Raw genomic sequence first — 18,993 nt, forward strand, 5'->3', positions numbered from 1 at the left:
AAGGTGAATAGAGCAGATGGTAAGAAAAGGACAGATCCTTCAGATGTTGTAGAGGAGGAATCTATATGTCCTGGTCACTGCAGCGATATTTGCTGAGGAGGAGAGTTTGTCATTGAACATGACCCCTAGGTTCTTTGCACTAGGTGAAGGAGACCTAGAGATGTCCCCCAGGGAGATGACAATGTCGAGGGGTGGGGAATATGGAGCAGGAATATAGATGACCTCCGTTTTGCCTGGGTTGAGCTTCAGGTGATGGTTGTTGTCCATTCAGCTCTGGATGTCATACAAGCAAGCAGAGGTGTGAGCAGAGATCTGTGTGTCAGAAGGAGGAAAGGAGACAAACATTTGGGTGTCATCGGCATAGTAGTAGTAGGATAGACCATGAGCAAAGATAATCAGGCTGAGAGACTGGGTGTACAGGGAGAAGAGAAGCGGATAAAATATAGGACACCAGTGCACCATGCACCTTATTCACCCAACCTGGCACCGTCTGACTTCTATCTGTTTTCCAAACTGAAATCCCGCTCACGTGGTTGCCATTTTCAGAGTGATGATGAGGTCCTCGGTGCTGTTGAGGAGTATCTTGCGGCTCAAGATGTGACCTTCTTTCGCGAAGGGAGAGTGAAACTTGAACATCAGTGGACCAAATGCATTGAAGTTAAAGGAGACTATGTTGGAATACAATAGAAGAACAATCTTTCTCCTGTGATGTTTTCTGGGTGAGGCCGAGAACTTTTTGAAGTACCCTCGTAGACAACACTAAACAACAGAACTCTTTAATTTTTACAGACTCGAGATCATGCTTCCAGGTACTCCTTTTTTAAAAATCTGATCACCCTTTGTCAGTATTTTAAAACTTTTACATAGACAGAAACTTGAGCATCGTTTTTTTGTTGGATTCCAGGCCACATTGGCTTTGCAGGTGGGTGATGAGTGGGCAGAAAGTATGGCCAGAGAAGCCGTCACTGGAGAAATCACCGAATACATAATCCCAGCCTCGGATCTCAGACCTACGCTGGTATCCTGTATTTTAGAGCTGTGGCAGACTGAATGAGAGAAATTTCCCCCCAAAATTGCATGAAATTAACCCTGTTATTTAAAAGACACCTTTATCCCCATTCCAAAATAGACATGACCAAGTGGTGTATATACCAGGCTTTGGATTGGACATACAAGGCTTTCCCATGGTTTTTTATTAAAAGTTGAAGAACCACCAACATGCCATCTTTTCAAGACATTGTTGGCAATCAAGCATGTTTTACTCTGCTGCCCTGGGCTAAACACCACATGAGAACTTTTTTCCTCACAAAATACCTTGGATGGTGTTTTAAGAAGGTGCCACCACCAAAAGTGTTCGAGCTTCTGTCACGTGTTTTTAAAGCAGCTGAAGTATTTAGTTACTTATTCAGCTGTTTTATTTTTTATACAGTACTGTGCAGAAGTCTAAGGCACCCTATTTTTTTTTTTGCATACAAACTTTGTTACAGATTTCTATTTTATGACTTCTGCATTATCGAGTCAGTACAAAAACATTTTAGAGTTCCAAACGTTCGTTTTCCAGCACAGAATTAATAAATGTTACAGAAAAAAGTTTGTATCTGAGTAGCATATTACATAAGAGACCACTTTTCAGATTAAAAAAGAAAACATAATGAAGGCTACTGGGTTTTGGTGCAAAATGAAGAAGCGAGTGTGACAAAGTGTCCAGAAGAACTGTGGCTGGTTCTGTATGGAATCAATTTTGTGCCAAAATGTTCATACAATACTTTTGAAATATCAAACAAAAACGACAAATCAAAATACAAAAAAAAAGTCAATTTTTTTAGACTGGCAAACAAATTATTTGTGTAATCGTGCAAAATATCAGTATTACTCTTCAGAAACCTTTTATTTTTGTTCCACGTCTTTCTCAGTTTTGTTTGACGTAATTTATTTTGGTTGCGATTCCAGCTTTCTCGTTTGCACTCCCTGACTTTTTGCTTGCAGTTTTGGCACAAACTTCATGTGTGGGTGGGTTGTCCAGGAATGCATTCCCATTGGGTAACTTGTGTTTGACTGACAGCTACGCTCAGCCATTTCCCCGGAGGCTGTTGCGGCCATTTCCTACTCGGATTTTGGCGGACTGTTTGACGAGTGACCGATCCATTGACGGTACACAAGGATCGAGTGGACTTCAGTGGCGACTATAATATTGAATTCAATATCATAGTCGCCACTGAAGTCCACTCGATCCTTGTTTACCGTCAATGGATCGGTCACTCGTCAAACAGTCCGCCAAAATCCGAGTAGGAAATGGCCGCAACAGCCTCCGGGGGAATCGCTGAGCGTAGCTGTCAGTCAAACACAAGTTAGCCAATGGGAATGCATTCCTGGACAGCCCACCCACACGTGAAGTTTGTGCCAAAACTGCAAGCAAAAAGTCAGGGAGCGCAAACGAGAAAGCTGGAATCGCAACCAAAATAAATTACGTCAAACAAAACTGAGAAAGACGTGGAACAAAAATAAAAGGTTTCTGAAGAGTAATAGACTGATATTTTGCACGATTACATGAATAATTTGTTTGCCAGTCTAAAAAAATTGAATTTTTTTGTATTTTGATTTGTCGTTTTTGTTTGACATTTTGGCACAAAATTGATTCCATAGTTCTGCAAGATGCTCAGTAAAACCTACAGCTCATTTCCTTATAAAACTGCACTCACTGTACCTGAGACTACTGTTTTTGTTTGTTTGTTGTTGTTTTTTTAAAGCAAAGTGTTGTCTCACACCAAATATTGACTTTGTTTCATTTATTATGGCTTACTGATTACTTTTTATATATTTTTTTAATGTTGAAACATTTAATTTCTTTATTTTAAGCCATTTTTGGTCTACAGCATTTCTTTATATGTGACACTTTTGTACAGTACTGTATCTTTTATGTAATTATAGGTATACTGGTTTACCTCTGTCCGTCCATATCTCCATCTGTCCGAAACACCCTTTTTCTCAGCAACCACAAATCATACTTGGTACTTGGTACCAAACTTCAGCTTGGGATTCTATACCATGTATACCGTTTTCAGGTCTGTCGCACATCAACTTCCTGTTCACCGACTTAACGTATTTACGAAACATATAGCATGAATTTACAAAATTTTCGTAACATTTTTCTCAGCAACTACAAATCACAACTACTTGATATTTAGTACCAAGCTTCAGCTTGGGTTTCTATACCATGTATACCATTTTCAGGTCTGTCCCACATCGACTTCCGACTGAATGTATTTACCAAACATATAGGGTGGATTTTGACGCTATTTCAAGAAGTGAAATGCTATTTCAAAATGACAGTTTACCAGGATGCTATTTGAAATCCCTGGAGAGAACACTGCTCTTTATTTAATTGTTTCAGGGTTAATTATGTGTTGAAGTCAACATTCATAATAAGTGTCCTATTCCTTCGATTACTTGCATTCCGATGTAAGCAGGAGCGGGGGTATACGTAAGTGAGCAGTAGCTCACAGTTGATCTTGTTTTATTTGTTTTAATTATTTATTTATAAAGTAATTGTAATATACAGTGGTGCTTGAAAGTTTGTGAACCCTTTAGAATTTTCTGTATTTCTGCATAAATATGACCTAAACATCATCAGATTTTCACATAAATCTTAAAAGTAGATAAAGAGAACCCAGTTAAACAAATGAGACAAAAATATTATACTTGGGCATTTAATGATCCAATATTACATATCTGTGAGTGGCAAAAGTATGTGAACCTTTTCTTTCAGTATCTGGTGTGACCCCCTTGTGCAGCAATAACTACAATTAAATGTTTCCGGTAACCGTTGATCAGTCCTGCACACCGGCTTGGAGGAATTTTAGCCCATATCTTCGTACAGAACAGCTTCAACTCTGGGATGTTGGTGGGTTTCCTCACATGAACTGCTTACTTTAGGTCCTTCCACAACATTTCGATTGGATTAAGGTCAGGACTTTGACTTGGCCATTCCAAAACATTAACTTTATTCTTCTTTAACCATTCTTTGGTAGAACGACTTGTGTGCTTAGGGTCGTTGTCTTGCTGCATGACCTACCTTCTCTTGAGATTCATTTCATGGACAGATATCCTGACGTTTTCCTTTAGAATTCACTGGTATAATTCAGAATTCATTGTTCCATCAATGATGGCAAGCCGTCCTGGCCCAGATGCATGCAGCAAAATAGGCCCAAACCATGATACTACCACCACCATGTTTCACAGATGGTATAAGGTTCTTATGCTGGAATGCAGTGTTTTCCTTTCTCCAAACATAACGCTTCTCATTGAAACCAAAAAGTTCTATTTTGGTCTCACCCATCTACACAACATTTTTCTAACAGCCTTCTGGCTTGTCCACGTGATCTTTAGCAAACTGCAGACGAGCAGCAATGTTCTTTTTGGAGAGCAGTGGCTTTCTCCTTGCAACCCTGCCATGCACACCATTGTTGCTCAGTGTTCTCCTGATGGTGAACTCATGAACATTAACATTAGCCAATGTGAGAGAGGCCTTCAGTTGCTTAGAAGTTACCCTGGGGTCCTTTGTGACCTCGCTGACTATTACACGCCTTGCTCTTGGAGTGATCTTCATTGGTCGACCACTCCTGGGGAGGGTAACAATGGTCTTGAATTTCCTCCATTTGTACACAATCTATCTGACTGTGGATTGGTGGAGTCCAAACTTTTTAGAGATGGTTTTGAAACCTTTTCCAGCCTGAAGAGCATCAACAATGCTTTTTCTGAGGTCCTCAGAAATCTCCTTTGATCTTTAAATAAAACAGGGGGCCCACTCACACCTGATTGTCATCCCATTGATTGAATACACCTGACTCTAATTTCACCTTCAAATTAACTGCTGATCCTAGAGGTTCACATACTTTTGCCACTTACAGATATGTAATATTGGATCATTTTCCTCAATAAATAAATGACCAAGTATAATATTTTTGTCTCATTTGTTTAACTGGGTTCTCTTCATCTACTTTTAGGACTTGTGTGAAAATCTGATGATGTTTTAGGTCATATTTATACAGAAATGCAGAAAATTCTAAAGGGTTCACAAACTTTCAAGCACCACTGTATGCTAAAATGTTTTTGCCATGATCTAGCCTCAGGTGCTGACATGGCATTAAAAAAAAGTCACTCACTCTGATTTGGCAGATGAAAAGTATAAAAAGGGTGAACACAACAGCCATGCTGAAACAGTAAATTCGAGTCAGTGTTTTTCTTCACAGCACAATGGAAATTCATAGGAAGGAAAATCCTTCAAAAAAAAGGAACTCTGCAGGACCACAGCGACAGTCCCAAAATTACCGACATCCGATTGCACGTTTAAACATCCTAATGTTTAAATCTGGTTGGGATTTAAAAACGTCACGTTTTTAAATCCCAACCAGCAGCTAAAAGACCAAACAGCTTTGACTGCACTTTGAAGCTCCAGTATAAATGGGTGACTTCCACACTGGAAAAATTCGCAAAACCGGCAATGGGAGTGTTTTAGCAACCTGAAACCCCACCCAGTGTTTATTTCTGTAGTTGGAGGAAGATGATTGTGTATGGCTTACTGTCCCCTGAACAGGCCAAACTACAGTGGGAAGTGTGAAAACTGAGGAGCTCTTCAAACAATATTGTCCAAATCTATATGACGTCCTATAGATTTGACTTTAGTGCATATATTGTAGGCAAGTTGAATTGAGGACACTGGGATTGGTCTTTGGTCTCGTCTATCTCGCATCCGCTTCCTTTCCCACTTTTATCAGAACAGCTTTCTTCCCATGCACGCTCATGCTCTCACACACACACACACACACACACACACACACACACAATCACATGCTATAACTCAGATCTCTGGTTGCACGCACTCGGTGACCCCCCTCGCACAAATGGCTATTGAGGGCATGTGTAGAGCTTCAGAACAGCCACTCGATTATGAGCTCCAGAGCCTTCAGGAAAGATTAGGAGCAGCGTGGATGAAGAGAGACTGAGGCCATGTTGCTGTCTCCTCTGTTAACCCCTCTCTGCTGTCTCTGGCTTCAGGCAAGGATTGGAAAAGACGAGCAAAGGAAAAGACGGAGCTGATGTCGTTGTTGTTGTTAAACCGAGCAGCAGTTGCTCCTGATAGTTACTTTCACTGAAAAGAACTTAGGCATGTCTCATGCGTCCACTACGAAATTGGTGAAATCGTGAGAACTGTCCCTTTCAGCATCTGATTTAAAAACAACTATATTTACTTGTATCTCTTTTGCAGGATATTAGCCAGAAAGGACCAGCAGCAACATTTTTATAGATAATCAGCTGTACCATGATCTTTTTGGCTGCTTCTGTAGTGTTTAGTCTGTTTGAATCAAACCCAGGTGTGTTTCCCTCCTCAGTAATGTGACAGTAATCTCTGATACACTCTGAACAACGTGGTTTGGGTCCGGTACCAAGTGAACTCAATCTCCGATTGATTAGCAGTGAGAAAGTGATTCGACCTCAAATTGACCCAACTGCAGGAAGTGAACCAAACATGACATGTATGTTGGGCCGTGGGTAGAATTTTTGGTAGATATGAGACACAGACGACGCCAAAGGATAGAGCTGGAGTACCATGAGAATGCCATGTGTTCTGGAGATTTGGATCGACCAACAGAATGAGTAAATAAATACTGGATGTGATGAGCAAAATGTTTTAAAGTAGTTACTTAATTACAGATTACTTAGTATATAATTATTTATTTAGCTTTGGGTTGTTGTTTTTTTTTTTTTTACATTTTTATGAGTATGTTTTAATCCCTACATATCCTTCAGCCAGTGAAGTGTGAAATCGATCCAAACCAAACAGCAAATAAAGCAAAAGTGATAGATATTTATTCTGATAGATAGACCACTTTATAGAATTAAACTATTAAACCTGTTTAACTTACTGTGGGTTACATACACTGCCTATAAGGCTAATTTTGAAATACATTCGCTAGTTAAATTCAGTCAGAGGGACAGTTTCTGGCAGATTAGAAGCACAAATGGGGCTGAAGAAGATAAGACCATTTTTAGTGGTGCGAAGCTCCATACTTAAGATGATATGGTCAAGCATCGACCTGATTTTTGATTTGCGACCGTATGATGTCCATATTTACGAACAACATACATGTACCACCACAGGGTTCCCAAGCCTAAGTGCAAGGCCATGTATCTTATAAAGACTTGACCACTGGACAATGAAATTTGTATCTTTATTTCCATAAGATAGATGGGTTTTTATCCAGCACTTATTTTTAATTTGCTTTTTTTTTAAAAATAACATGGGATTATTTACGAACACATTTTACAGAAAATATTCATGACAGTTTCATATAAAACAGGTTAAAACAGTTTTATTAGTCCACTAACTTGTTGGACAGTTGACAATTTTAACCAGATACCAGTTTGACGTCAAATCTGAAACAGTGTTGTAGTCGAGTCACTAGTTCAAAGTGTTTATTGTCATATGCACAGTAAGGACATGTCCTCTTGCACAATGAAATTCTTAGTTTGCTGTCCACCATGAATGCCAATTACAAATAAATAAATAGGCTGAAGAAATAATACAAAGTAAAGGCAATATAGTGCAAAATAAAAGCAAAAAACACCCAGTATAGTACCAAATAAAGGTAAATGTAGTGCAAAATAGGTAGTGTAATACAAAAATAAGGCAATGATCGGATGTAGCAGCAACAAGGGCAGTAATGTGCAAACGTGCAAACAATGTAACCGGATGTAAACAGTCAAGGAAACAGCAGCAAAAAGGGCAGTAATATGGAAATGTGCAAACAAATGTAAACAGATGTAAACAGTCAAGGACAGTTACAGGGAGGTAGTCCATGGTTATAGACTCCTGTCAGCTGTTCAGGAATCTGATGGTGGAGGGAAAGAAAGAGTTCTTTAGTCTGACAGTCTTACATTTCACACTTCTGTATCTCTGGCCTGAGGGTAGAAGTGTGAATAGTCTGTGCTGGGGGTGGGTGGGGTCTTTGAGGATGGAGGCAGCTCTCCTGTGGTCTCTGCGGTAGTAGATGCTCTGCAGAGAGGCAGTGGAGTTTTGGTGATCCTCTCAGCAGTCTTCACCTGCAGTCTGCAGGCTTTTGAGGTCCATAGCTGTAGTGCTGCCGTACCACACAGTGATGCAGTTGGTCAGGATGCTGTCAATCACACAGCTGTAGAAGTTGCTGAGGATCTTGGGCGACATACCAAGCTTCCTCAGCCTCCTCAGAAAGTACAGTCGCTGTTGAGCCTTCCTAACCAGCTGTGTGGTGTTAAGTGTCCATGTGAGGTCCTCACTGATGTGAACACCCAGGTATTTGAAGCTGCTCACCCTCCCCACCTCAAGCTCCCAGATGAACAGTGGCTGATGAGGTCTCCTCTCCTTCCTCATGTCCACTATCATCTCCTTCATCTTGTCCGTGTTGAGGGTGAGGTTATTGTCCTCACACCATGACACCAGACTGGCCACCTCCCTCCTGTAGGCCGTTTCGTCTCCGCCAGTGATGCGTCCTATCATTGCAGTGTCGTCCACGAACTTCAGGATGATGTTGTCCTTGTGGGAGGTGACACAGTCATGGGTGAACAGGGTGTAGAGGATGGGGCTGAGGACGCATCCCTGTGGGGTGCCAATGTTTGTGATGATGCTGGTTGAAGTCCTATTACTTCAATAGGACTAAACCTCGAGCCCGAGTCCAGTCTCGAGTTCCCAGTGTTCAAGTCCAGGTCATTAAAGAAAATTTAGAATTGAGTCCATTCCTGATCCGAGTCGAGTCAGACACAAGCCCTGCTACCAACAGAGCAATGAACATAGCGTGTCACTTACTTCTCTGGGTGGAGTCTTACCAAATGACAATTGAAGTTTGAGGTTGTCCCCGTTGTCTCCTCGATAGCCATAGCAACTACATCTGAACCCCAGCCTCTTCCTTGAACCCTTCAGGCTATCATTCCCTTCACAATACCGAAACTGCACTGGTTAAGATTACTAATGATCTCGGGATTCTTGACTATTCTATTTTCTCTCAAGGCCTCTGCATGCTCTTGCGACAAGGCTTTCGCAGATAGCTTTTCGCAGACAGTTGTAATTTATCATTGAGCGGGGAGTAATAGGCGTGCGCGATGTTATTCACTGGCACAACGCAAGGGGGCGCGAAGTCGCTAGGAGTAGTTGGTGGGTGTGGTTAGTGGAGTGTTTATCCTCCGGTTACTTATAATGACTAGAACTTTTTTTTTTTATAATGACTAGAACTGGAGTCGTATAGATGTACGTACTTCCTCAGTCAACCGCTCTTCATGCTGCTCCATCTTCGCTCGTGTTTTTAAAAATGCCGGTCGTGAAAACAAACCAAACCGGGAAAGTAGGGAAGCGGAAGTGCGTGTACAGCGGATGTAGAGTGGACCAATCAGAGCCCTCTTGTCTGCGACGCTGTCTGCGAAGCTTCTGCGGTGGTCACAATTTTTGGGAGGTGCGCGCAGAGCGTCTGCGAAGGTGGGGGGGGGCTACGCAGACACTGTCTGCGACGCTATCTGCGAGGACTGGGTTGTCAGCATAAATTGGCCTTCAGTCTTCACTCAGCTTTGATCCCCTCCTACAGTGTTACTGTTGAGTCACTAAACCTCGAGTCCGAGTCACAAATCCCCAGTGTTCAAGTCCGAGTCAAGTCCAAGTCATGAAAGAAAATTTTGAGTCGAGTCCACTATTGATCCGAGTCGAGTCCGAGAATCCCATGTGTGTGTTATATGAGTTCGTGGTGCATACATCCATCCGTGGTAGCCTAGGGCTGCACAATTAATCGAATTTAATCGAAAATCGCGATTTTGGCTGCCACGATTAAATTAAATGAAAATCGCGATTTATTTCCATTTAAAATGCGAGCTCTGCTGCATATTTGATCAAGCACTTTTTGACCAGTACTCCGCCAAACCATTAGGGGGCGAACTGACGCATGTAAGGTTTCATTACTCCGCCTAAATAAGCAAGCAAGCCAAGTCACAGTAATGAAACCTTACATGCATCGGTTCGCCCCCTAATGGCGTGAGAGTAGGTAACAGATTGAGGTGAGAGAGAAAAGCTAACTATGTCGGAACAACAGACTATTTAGCACTGGAGGCAATGCTGTGACCTGCCTTCGCTCATGTTTAAAGCCAGAGCATGTTGATAGGCTGGTCTTTCTAGCTAAAAACTTGTAGGCCTCAGTATAATGCTATGTGATTGTTGCAATTGAGTTTTCAGTTCCTTCATCCTTTGGTAATTTCTTGGATAAATTTCATTTATTTGTCATTTGGAAATCAGAATTTCTCTTTTAAATTTCATTCTGCACTGAAAGCTGTTCATATTGTTTGTTTGAATATAGTGAAATAAAATTTAAGTGATTTCCCTAACATCAAGAATAATTGTGATTAATAATCGTGATTACAATTTTGATCAAGATAATCGTGATTATCATTTTTTCCATAATCGTGCAGCCCTATGGTAGCCACAACATTACAGTCACTTAGGCTGTCTAAATTAAGCAAAAACATTGGCGAATTTCACCTCCTTTCAAAGTCAATGAGAGCGAAGCGAAATTCGTTTGTGTCGGGATGGACCGTAATGAAGTCTGACTGATATTTTGTGTGTGTGTGTGTGTGTGGTGGTGGTGGTGGTGGGGGTCCGCATCGCCGCGCTACCTCACTCTTTTTTGACCATGGTTGTGTTTGCACCCCTGCTTCATGTTAGATAATCTAAAACTAGCGTGGATCGATATTGATTCGTTCTTATGTCTGATAATATTCGATCGTAACTGTATAGTAATGCTGCAAAATGAAAGCACTGGTTCACTGCTGTCCACCAGGCACCCAGCACAGTCACACCATAATAAATGTCATGGTGTTGTTTCTGGGTGTCAAAGAAAGGAAATATATATATGTATTCGTAACTGCTATGCGTATCTCATTATTGGTATCACTGTCACAAAACAATGCAGCAATTTATTGACGTGAAATATACTACACAATTCAGTGGTCCATATCCTATAATATTATTATTATACTCAGGTTGATTTTGTGCCTTTGCAAATATTTTGTTCAGACCCTCATCAGGAGCTCCGTTTTTAGCCAGTGCCTAAGTATCTACAGTGCTCAGCGTAAATGAGTACACCCCCTTTGAAAAGTAACATTTTAAACAATATCTCAATGAACACAAACAATTTCCAAAATGTTGGCAAGACAAAGTGTAATATAACATCTGTTTAACTTATAACGGGAAAATAAGGTTAATAATATAACTTAGATTACACATTTTTTCAGTTTTACTCAAATTAGGGTGGTGCAAAAATGAGTACACCCCACAACAAAAAATACTACATCTACTACTTTGTATGGCCTCCTTGATTTTTAATGACAGCACCAAGTCTTCTAGGCATGGAATGAACAAGTTGGTGACATTTTGCAACATCAATCTTTTTCCATTCTTCAACAATGACCTCTTTTAGTGACTGGATGCTGGATGGAGAGTGATGCTCAACTTGTCTCTTCAGAATTCCCCATAGGTGTTCGATTGGGTTCAGATCAGGAGACATACTTGGCCACTGAATCACTTTCACCCTGTTCTTCTTCAGAAATCCAACAGTGGCCTTAGATGTGTGTTTAGTCATATTGGAAAAGTGCACGACGACCAAGGGCACGGAGTGATGGTAGCATCTTCTCTTTCAGTATAGATCAATACATCTGTGAATTCATGATGCCATCAATGAAATGCAGCTCCCCGACACCAGCAGCACTCATGAAGCCCCACATAAGGACACTGCCACCACCATGTTTCACTATAGGCATTTTTCTTTGTATCCCTCACCTTTGCGATGCCATACAGTTTTGAAGCCATCAGTTCCAAAAACATTTATCTTGGTCTCATCACTCCAGAGTATAGAGTCCCAGTAGTCTTTATCTTTGTCAGCATGGGCCCTGGCAAACTCTAGGCGGGCTTTTTTGTGCCTGGGCTTTAGGAGAGGCTTCTTTCGTGGACGGCATCCATGCATGCCATTCCTCTGCAGTGTGCACCGTATTGTGTCACGGGAAATAGTCACCCCAGTTTGGCTTTCTACTACTTTAGATAACTGCAGTGAACTTGCATGCTGATTTTCCTCAACTCTTCTCATCAGAAGACGCTCCTGTAGAGGTGTTAACTTCCGTGGACGACCTGGACGTCTCTGTGAGATGGTTGCAGTTCCATCTTTATGCCTCCACCACCGTAAGGTGCAGGAGGCATGATGTTTTCGGGTTGTCCGTCTGTCCGTGCGTGCGTCCGTGCATGCGTCTGTGCATGTGTCCGTCCCGAAACCTTGTGAACGCGATATCTCAAAGGCTAATGAAAGGAATTTCACCAAACTTTCACCATTTGTGCACTTTGGGACAAACATGAACTGATTTGATTTTGAGATCAAAAGGTCTAAGGTCAAGGTTACTGTGAGGTCAAATGTCTGTCTGCATGCATCCGTCCGGAAACCTTGTGAACGCAATATCTCAAAGGCTAATGAAAGGAATTTCACCAAACTTTCACCATTTGTGCACTTTGGGACAAACATGAACTGATTAGATTTTGAGATCAAAAGGTCTAAAGGCCCGGTCACACAGCGCTTTACGGCTTTATCACGGCCAAAACCCGTCAAAAAGTGCTCTCCCGTGAAGCAGACGATATTGTTCGTGTTGATGTCGAAGTTAAGACGTGTTACAGTCGATATACAGACGTGACAGGACGCAGGGGAAAATCGGAACGGCGTCGGACGCGGCAAAAAGTTTTGGACTGCTCAAAACTTTAGACCGCGGACAACCACGGCCGGCACACGTGGTAAAGACGTGCAACACAGGTGAAAAACACGTGATAATCAGTGTCCCGGCCGTTATTAAAACTTGGGGAGACGTGGTAAGACGCGAAAGTTTGGCGGTCTATCACGGGCAGAGCACGGTCATCGGACAGGTGTTACGCGTTGGTATCACGGGATATAGCGTGTGTTTAGCGGCTTATCACTGAGAAATGGATTTTTCCGCGTACATAGCACTGTCTAAGCCCGTTAAACGACGTCTCAAACAAGTTCTAAATTCGATTGATCACTGTCTAATCACTTCTGCATCACTTCTGATTTGCGGCATGTAAATACCGTAATTTTCTGAGACCTCGGCACTTGCAGTCTAGATGTCAAGGGGTGAACATGAACCCTCAACGCTGTGATGTCCTCATCTTAATGCTCCAGCACCAACAGAACCAACTGATACAGGCTCAACATATCCTACCGCTTTTATATGCGCAGCAAGCCGCTCTTCCAACGACGCTGAGCCGCGGTTACCCGTGATTAGGCAGTGCTGCAGCAGTGAAACAGCCGCCGACGGCCATACCCCGTACAAAGCACGGCAAAGCCAAAATTGACCAAAAATTACCACTTACGACCACGTCCACCAGATTTTTGTATCTTTTTGTACGTGATATAGACGCGGAGTGCTGTGTGACCGGGCCTTAAGGTCAAGGTTACTGTGAGGTCAAATGTCTGTCCACAAACCTTGTGAACACAATATCTCCAAGGTAGATGAAAGGAATTTCACCAAACTTTCACCATTTGTGCATTTGGGGGGACAGATAAACTGATTAGATTTTGAGATCAAAAGGTCTAAGGTCAAGGTCACTGTAAGGTCAAATGTCTGTCTGCGTGCGTCCGTCCCGAAACCTTGTGAACGCAATATCTCAAAGGCTAATGAAAGGAATTTCACCAAACTTTCACCATTTGTGCGCTTTTGGACAAACATGAACTGATTAGATTTTGAGATCAAAAGGTCTAAGGTCAAGGTCGCTGTGAGGTCAAATGTCTGTCCGAAAACCTTGTGAATACAATATCTCCAAGGCAAATGAAAGGAATTTCATCAAACTTTCACCATTTGTGGATTTGGGGACAAAGATAAACTGATTAGATTTTGAGATCAAAAGGTCTAAGGTCAAGGTCACTGTGAGGTCAGATGTCTGTCCGAAAACCTTGTGAACACAATGTCTCCAAGGCTGATACAAGTAATTTCACCAGGTCACAATTACTGTGAGGTCAAATGTCCATCCCCAAATCACAACTTAATAAGGTGTGTAGCCTACCGGGCGGAGGTATCCCCATCGACGCCGTTGGCGTCGAGTTCTATCTAGTTCTTAAATTTTGTACCATTTTTGCTACAGTATTCTGACTGATAAGTAAAGCTTTGCTGATCTTCTTGTAGCCTTCACCTTTGTGGTGTAAAGAAATTATTTTCTTTGGGGAATTCTGAAGAGACAAGTTGAGCATCACTCTCCATCCAGCATCCAGTCACTAAAAGAGGTCATTGTTGAAGAATGGAAAAAAATTGATGTTGCAAAATGTCACCAACTTGTTCATTCCATGCCTAGAAGACTTGGTGCAGTCATTAAAAATCATGGAGGCCATACAAAGTACTAGATGTAGTAGTTTTTGTTGTGGTGTGTACTCATTTTTGCACCACCCTAATTTGAGTAAAACTGAAAAATGTTTAATCTAAGTTATATTATTAACCTTACTTTCCCGTTATAAGTTAAAGGTCCCATGGCATGGTGGTTTGTTGATGCTTTAAACGGGCTCGTGGAGGCTTCCGGATGTTATATCCGCAGCCTTTCTCGAAATGAACCCTCGGCACGTAAATATAGCCTCCTGGGAGAAAGCCCCATTTCAGCGCTTTTCCCAGTGCGTCGTTTTGCTAATGAGAAGCAGGAGGCGGGGAAGGGTAGAGGGTGGGGGCGGGCCATGGGGGGAGGGGGAGGGGCTTGACCAAGCTGCGCACACACATACTCGCTGCTATCAGCGCCTGTAGCCACGCTGCTAAGACAAAACCCCGTTCTCCCTCGGACTCCTTTCATAAACTCAACGTGACACAGAGAACAGAGAGTGAGAGTGTTCGGAGTGGTAGTTTACGAACGTATAATACCCTAGGCTTGAACACGCACTCCATAACCAAACAGGATAGAAGCAGCAACTACAGCAACATATCGCTTATCCAACAGAAGACATGCATTGCGGAGCAATAGTCAAACATAAGCTCATAAGTTACAGTCAATTTCCAGACTAAACTCAGTTTAACAGAGCATGCTGCATGCTCTTTAGTTTTGTAGCGCAGATTACCTGGGTAACTGCAGGAAGCGGTTAGCTGCACAGCTAATGTAGCCATTACTAGGCTAACGCACCGATTTTAAAACACGGCAAAACGACCAGTTATACACTTACTTGTTCGGTGTTTGTTGCTGATGCGGCAGGGATGCTTGATACGGACCCAGGCTTCAGTGACAGTTGATGTGCAAAACCTGCCCTGTACTGTCCCAAGTTGTGGAAACATTCCTCAGGAAAATGCTTCCGACAAACATACACCGTCTTAGGTAGACTCGACGGCGTATTATTAAAGTAAATAAAATTAAGCCACTGCGTCTTCAGGGGCTCTCCCGTCGGCAGTAAAAACAGACTCTTTTCTGTGTTGTCACATCCATGTACAGCGCAATTTCCATGTTTCGCTCGCTTAGGTGATGCCATGTTGGTGTCCTCTATGGTCTCCTCACTACAACTGGGCGGGCAATCCATACAGTGGGTGGGAATCCAGAGGGGGGGGGGCGTGGGGATCATCTCCCTTGCTGACGTAGTAAAGGGAAGAGCTTATCAACGCGCCGTTTTGACGCGCCATTCTCAAATGTTGGGCATAGTTTGGTTTACACATTATGAAATTTCTAGCCACTGGGGTGACTTAAGGAGGTCAGAGGAACTCATTTTAACGTTAAAAAACCTCAGAAAGTGAAAATTTCATGCCATGGGACCTTTAAACAGATTTTATATTAAACTTTGTCTTGTCAGCATTTTGGAAATTGTTTGTGTTCATTGAGATATTGTTTAAAATGTTACTTTTCAAAGGGGGTGTACTCATTTATGCTGAGCACTGTATATTATTTTGGGCAATGAGCAAAAATTGTCTTCTCATGTAGCTGAGTGTAACACTGTGTTCAACAATAACGCTGTGTGTGTTCAACATCGTATCTCCATAAATTATTTCATGAGCATGCCTGCTTCTTTAAAATGAACACTTCTGTTCTCTTGGCAGTGTTAAAGCACATGTTAAGGCACTGCAGCATTAACACACAATTTATTATTATTTTTTATTTAAGTAGGTGGCAACTGAATACATATTGACAAAACTGCATAAATAAAACTGGCCTTATTTGTTTTCGCCCCTGGATGTGAGCTGTCGTTTCTTTTTGTCTCTTCGGAACACAAGCACTAATTTTACGACTGCTTGAACCTCACCTCTGTGTGCTTCGTCTCTTCTTCTGTCCAGGTTCTGCTGCATTACCCAGTAACATGAAGTACTTCGGGAGTGCGCGCGATGATGAAAACGCTGATGAAGGAGAAGAAGAAGAAGAGGAGGAGAATGAACAAAAGAAACCATCTGCTAGCAACATCACAGCTTCCTGTCAGGTCACTCCACGCAAGAGTAAAGCCCCAAGCAGAGCCGTCGCAAATGGAAATGGTACTTTCAGCCCTTCTTGGCATCATGGCTTTGTTTTTCTGTTGTATTTATTTCCACTTGAATATGTACATGTATACTGTGGGTTTTTATCCTGAAAGGCCCGAAGACGGATTATGTTGTGGCGATGTCCGTCTGTCCGTCTGTCCCAGGAAGGGTACTCACCTTCTAAAATCAACTTCTCTCACAATTTTTGGAGGAATTTCACAAAACTTGGCAGGATTCTTTGTTATATGTCGGTAATATGCATATTGTAATTTCGTTCACTTCAGTCACATTTTACCAGAGTTACAGCCCTTGATTAACAAAATTATACTTTGACAATTTCATGAGAGTGTGTTTTCTTTCTGAAAGCAACTCCTCTCACAATTTTTGGAGGAAGTTCATGAAACTTGGCGAAAGGCATTGTTATATGTCGGTAGTACACAGATTGTAATTTTGTTCAATTCGGTCGCATTTTACCAGAGTTACAGCCCTTGATTAACAACCTTGTACTTTCACAATTTCATGAAGGTGTGTTTGCCTTCTGACATCAGCTCCTCTCACAATTTTTGAACGAATTTCTCGAAGCTTGGCAAAAAGCCTTTTTATATGACGGTAATACGCATATTGCGATTTAATTTCATTTGTGAAAATTTGGCCAGAGTTTTGACCCTTGATTAAATAACTTGTACTTTGACAATTTCATGAGGGTGTACGTTCTTCTGAAATCAAGTCCTCTCACAATTTGTGGAAGAATTTCACCAAACTTGGCAAAAGGCTTTGTTATATGACAGTTATACGCATATTGCAATTTCGTTCAATTCAGTCACATTTTCCCAGAGTTATGGCATAGTTTCCAGTGGCAGACTCTGTGCTCTCAGAGCACTCTTGTTTTTTTTTCCTCATAAGCAAAACCATCAGAGCACAAAGTACATTATTGCAGGTCCATAATAAACAGAGCAAATGTTTTCTTTCCATGTCACAGCTTTGAGCAGGTGAGTTATGGCTTGGTTTTCCCTCTCACCATGCAGTTAATGATGTGTATCCTTACACCACACTCTCTCAGATTTCCAACATTTGCTGCACACCAGCCATGTACAATGCTATGAAAAAGTATCTTCCATTTTTGCTTATTTGTCACATTTAAATGTTTTTGGTCATCCAACGAAGTCTAATATAAGATAAAGATGCTGTAAGTAAACACAGAATGCAGCTTTTAAATGATCACTCCATTTATTAAAAGTAAAGGGTTAATCAAAACCCATATCAACCATGTGAAAAAGAAATTGCCCCCTTAAACCTAATAACTGGTTGGGCCACCCTTGGTGACAACAACTGCAATTAAATTTATGAAATTAAATTAAATTTCTAGACGTACTTAGGTAAGGTTTGGTGTTCCACAAGGTTCTGTCTTGAGTCCACTGCTTTTTTCTTTATATATGTTACCTCTGGGTGATATTATTTGTAAACATTGTAGTAGTTTCCACTGTTATGCTGATGACACACAGTTGTATGTTTCTGCAAAACCTGATGAGAGACACCAGCTTAATAGAATTGAGGAACGTGTAAAGGACATTAGACACTGAATGCTTATTAATTTCCTTCTGCTTAACTCTGACAAGACTGAAGTACTTGTACTAGGACCACATGCAGCTAGAAGTAAGTTTTCTGATTACAAGGTAACTCTGGATGGCCTTTCTGTTTCTTCACGTGCAGCAGTAAAAGACCTCGGAGTGATTATTGACCCGTCTTTCATTCGAAACTCGCATTGATAACATTACCCGGATAGCTTTCTTTCATCTCAGAAATATTGCTAAGATAAGAAATTTAATGTTACTACATGACGCGGAAAAACTAGTTCATGCTTTTGTTACCTCCAGGTTGGATTATTGTAATGCCTTACAGTCTGGATGTTCCAATAAGTGCATAAACAAGCTCCAGTTAGTTCAAAATGCAGCAGCAAGAGTCCTTACTCATTCCCATCTCATCTCATCTCATTATCTCTAGCCGCTTTATCCTTCTACAGGGTCGCAGGCAAGCTGGAGCCTATCCCAGCTGACTACGGGCGAAAGGCGGGGTACACCCTGGAGAAGTCGCCAGGTCATCACAGGGCTGACACATAGACACAGACAACCATTCACACTCACATTCACACCTACGGTCAATTTAGAGTCATCAGTTAACCTAACCTGCATGTCTTTGGACTGTGGGGGAAACCGGAGCACCCGGAGGAAACCCACGCGGACACGGGGAGAACATGCAAACTCCACACAGAAAGGCCCTCGCCGGCCCCGGGGCTCGAACCCAGGACCTTCTTGCTGTGAGGCGACAGCGCTAACCACTACACCACCGTGCCGCCCCAAGAGTCCTTACTAGAACTAGAAAATATGACCACATCACCCCTGTCTTATCCACACTGCATTGGCTCCCAATCAAATTTCATATTGATTATAAAATACTACTATTGACCTTTAA

General features: G+C 41.9%; 1 protein-coding gene across 3 annotated transcripts in view; it reads left to right on the top strand.

Moving 5' to 3' along the window:
* The window catches only part of jarid2a (jumonji and AT-rich interaction domain containing 2a), a 172,544-nt gene that overhangs the window by 90,408 nt on the left and 63,143 nt on the right, over nucleotides 1–18,993 (top strand). For all 3 annotated transcript variants that reach the window (XM_060921353.1, XM_060921354.1, XM_060921355.1), the window contains exon 5: nucleotides 16,348–16,539. In XM_060921353.1, the coding sequence (XP_060777336.1) occupies nucleotides 16,348–16,539 (192 nt within the window). The remainder of the gene's footprint in view (nucleotides 1–16,347; nucleotides 16,540–18,993) is intronic.

This window comes from Neoarius graeffei, chromosome 5 (assembly GCF_027579695.1).
Source record: "Neoarius graeffei isolate fNeoGra1 chromosome 5, fNeoGra1.pri, whole genome shotgun sequence".
Classification (NCBI taxonomy): Eukaryota; Metazoa; Chordata; class Actinopteri; order Siluriformes; family Ariidae; genus Neoarius; species Neoarius graeffei.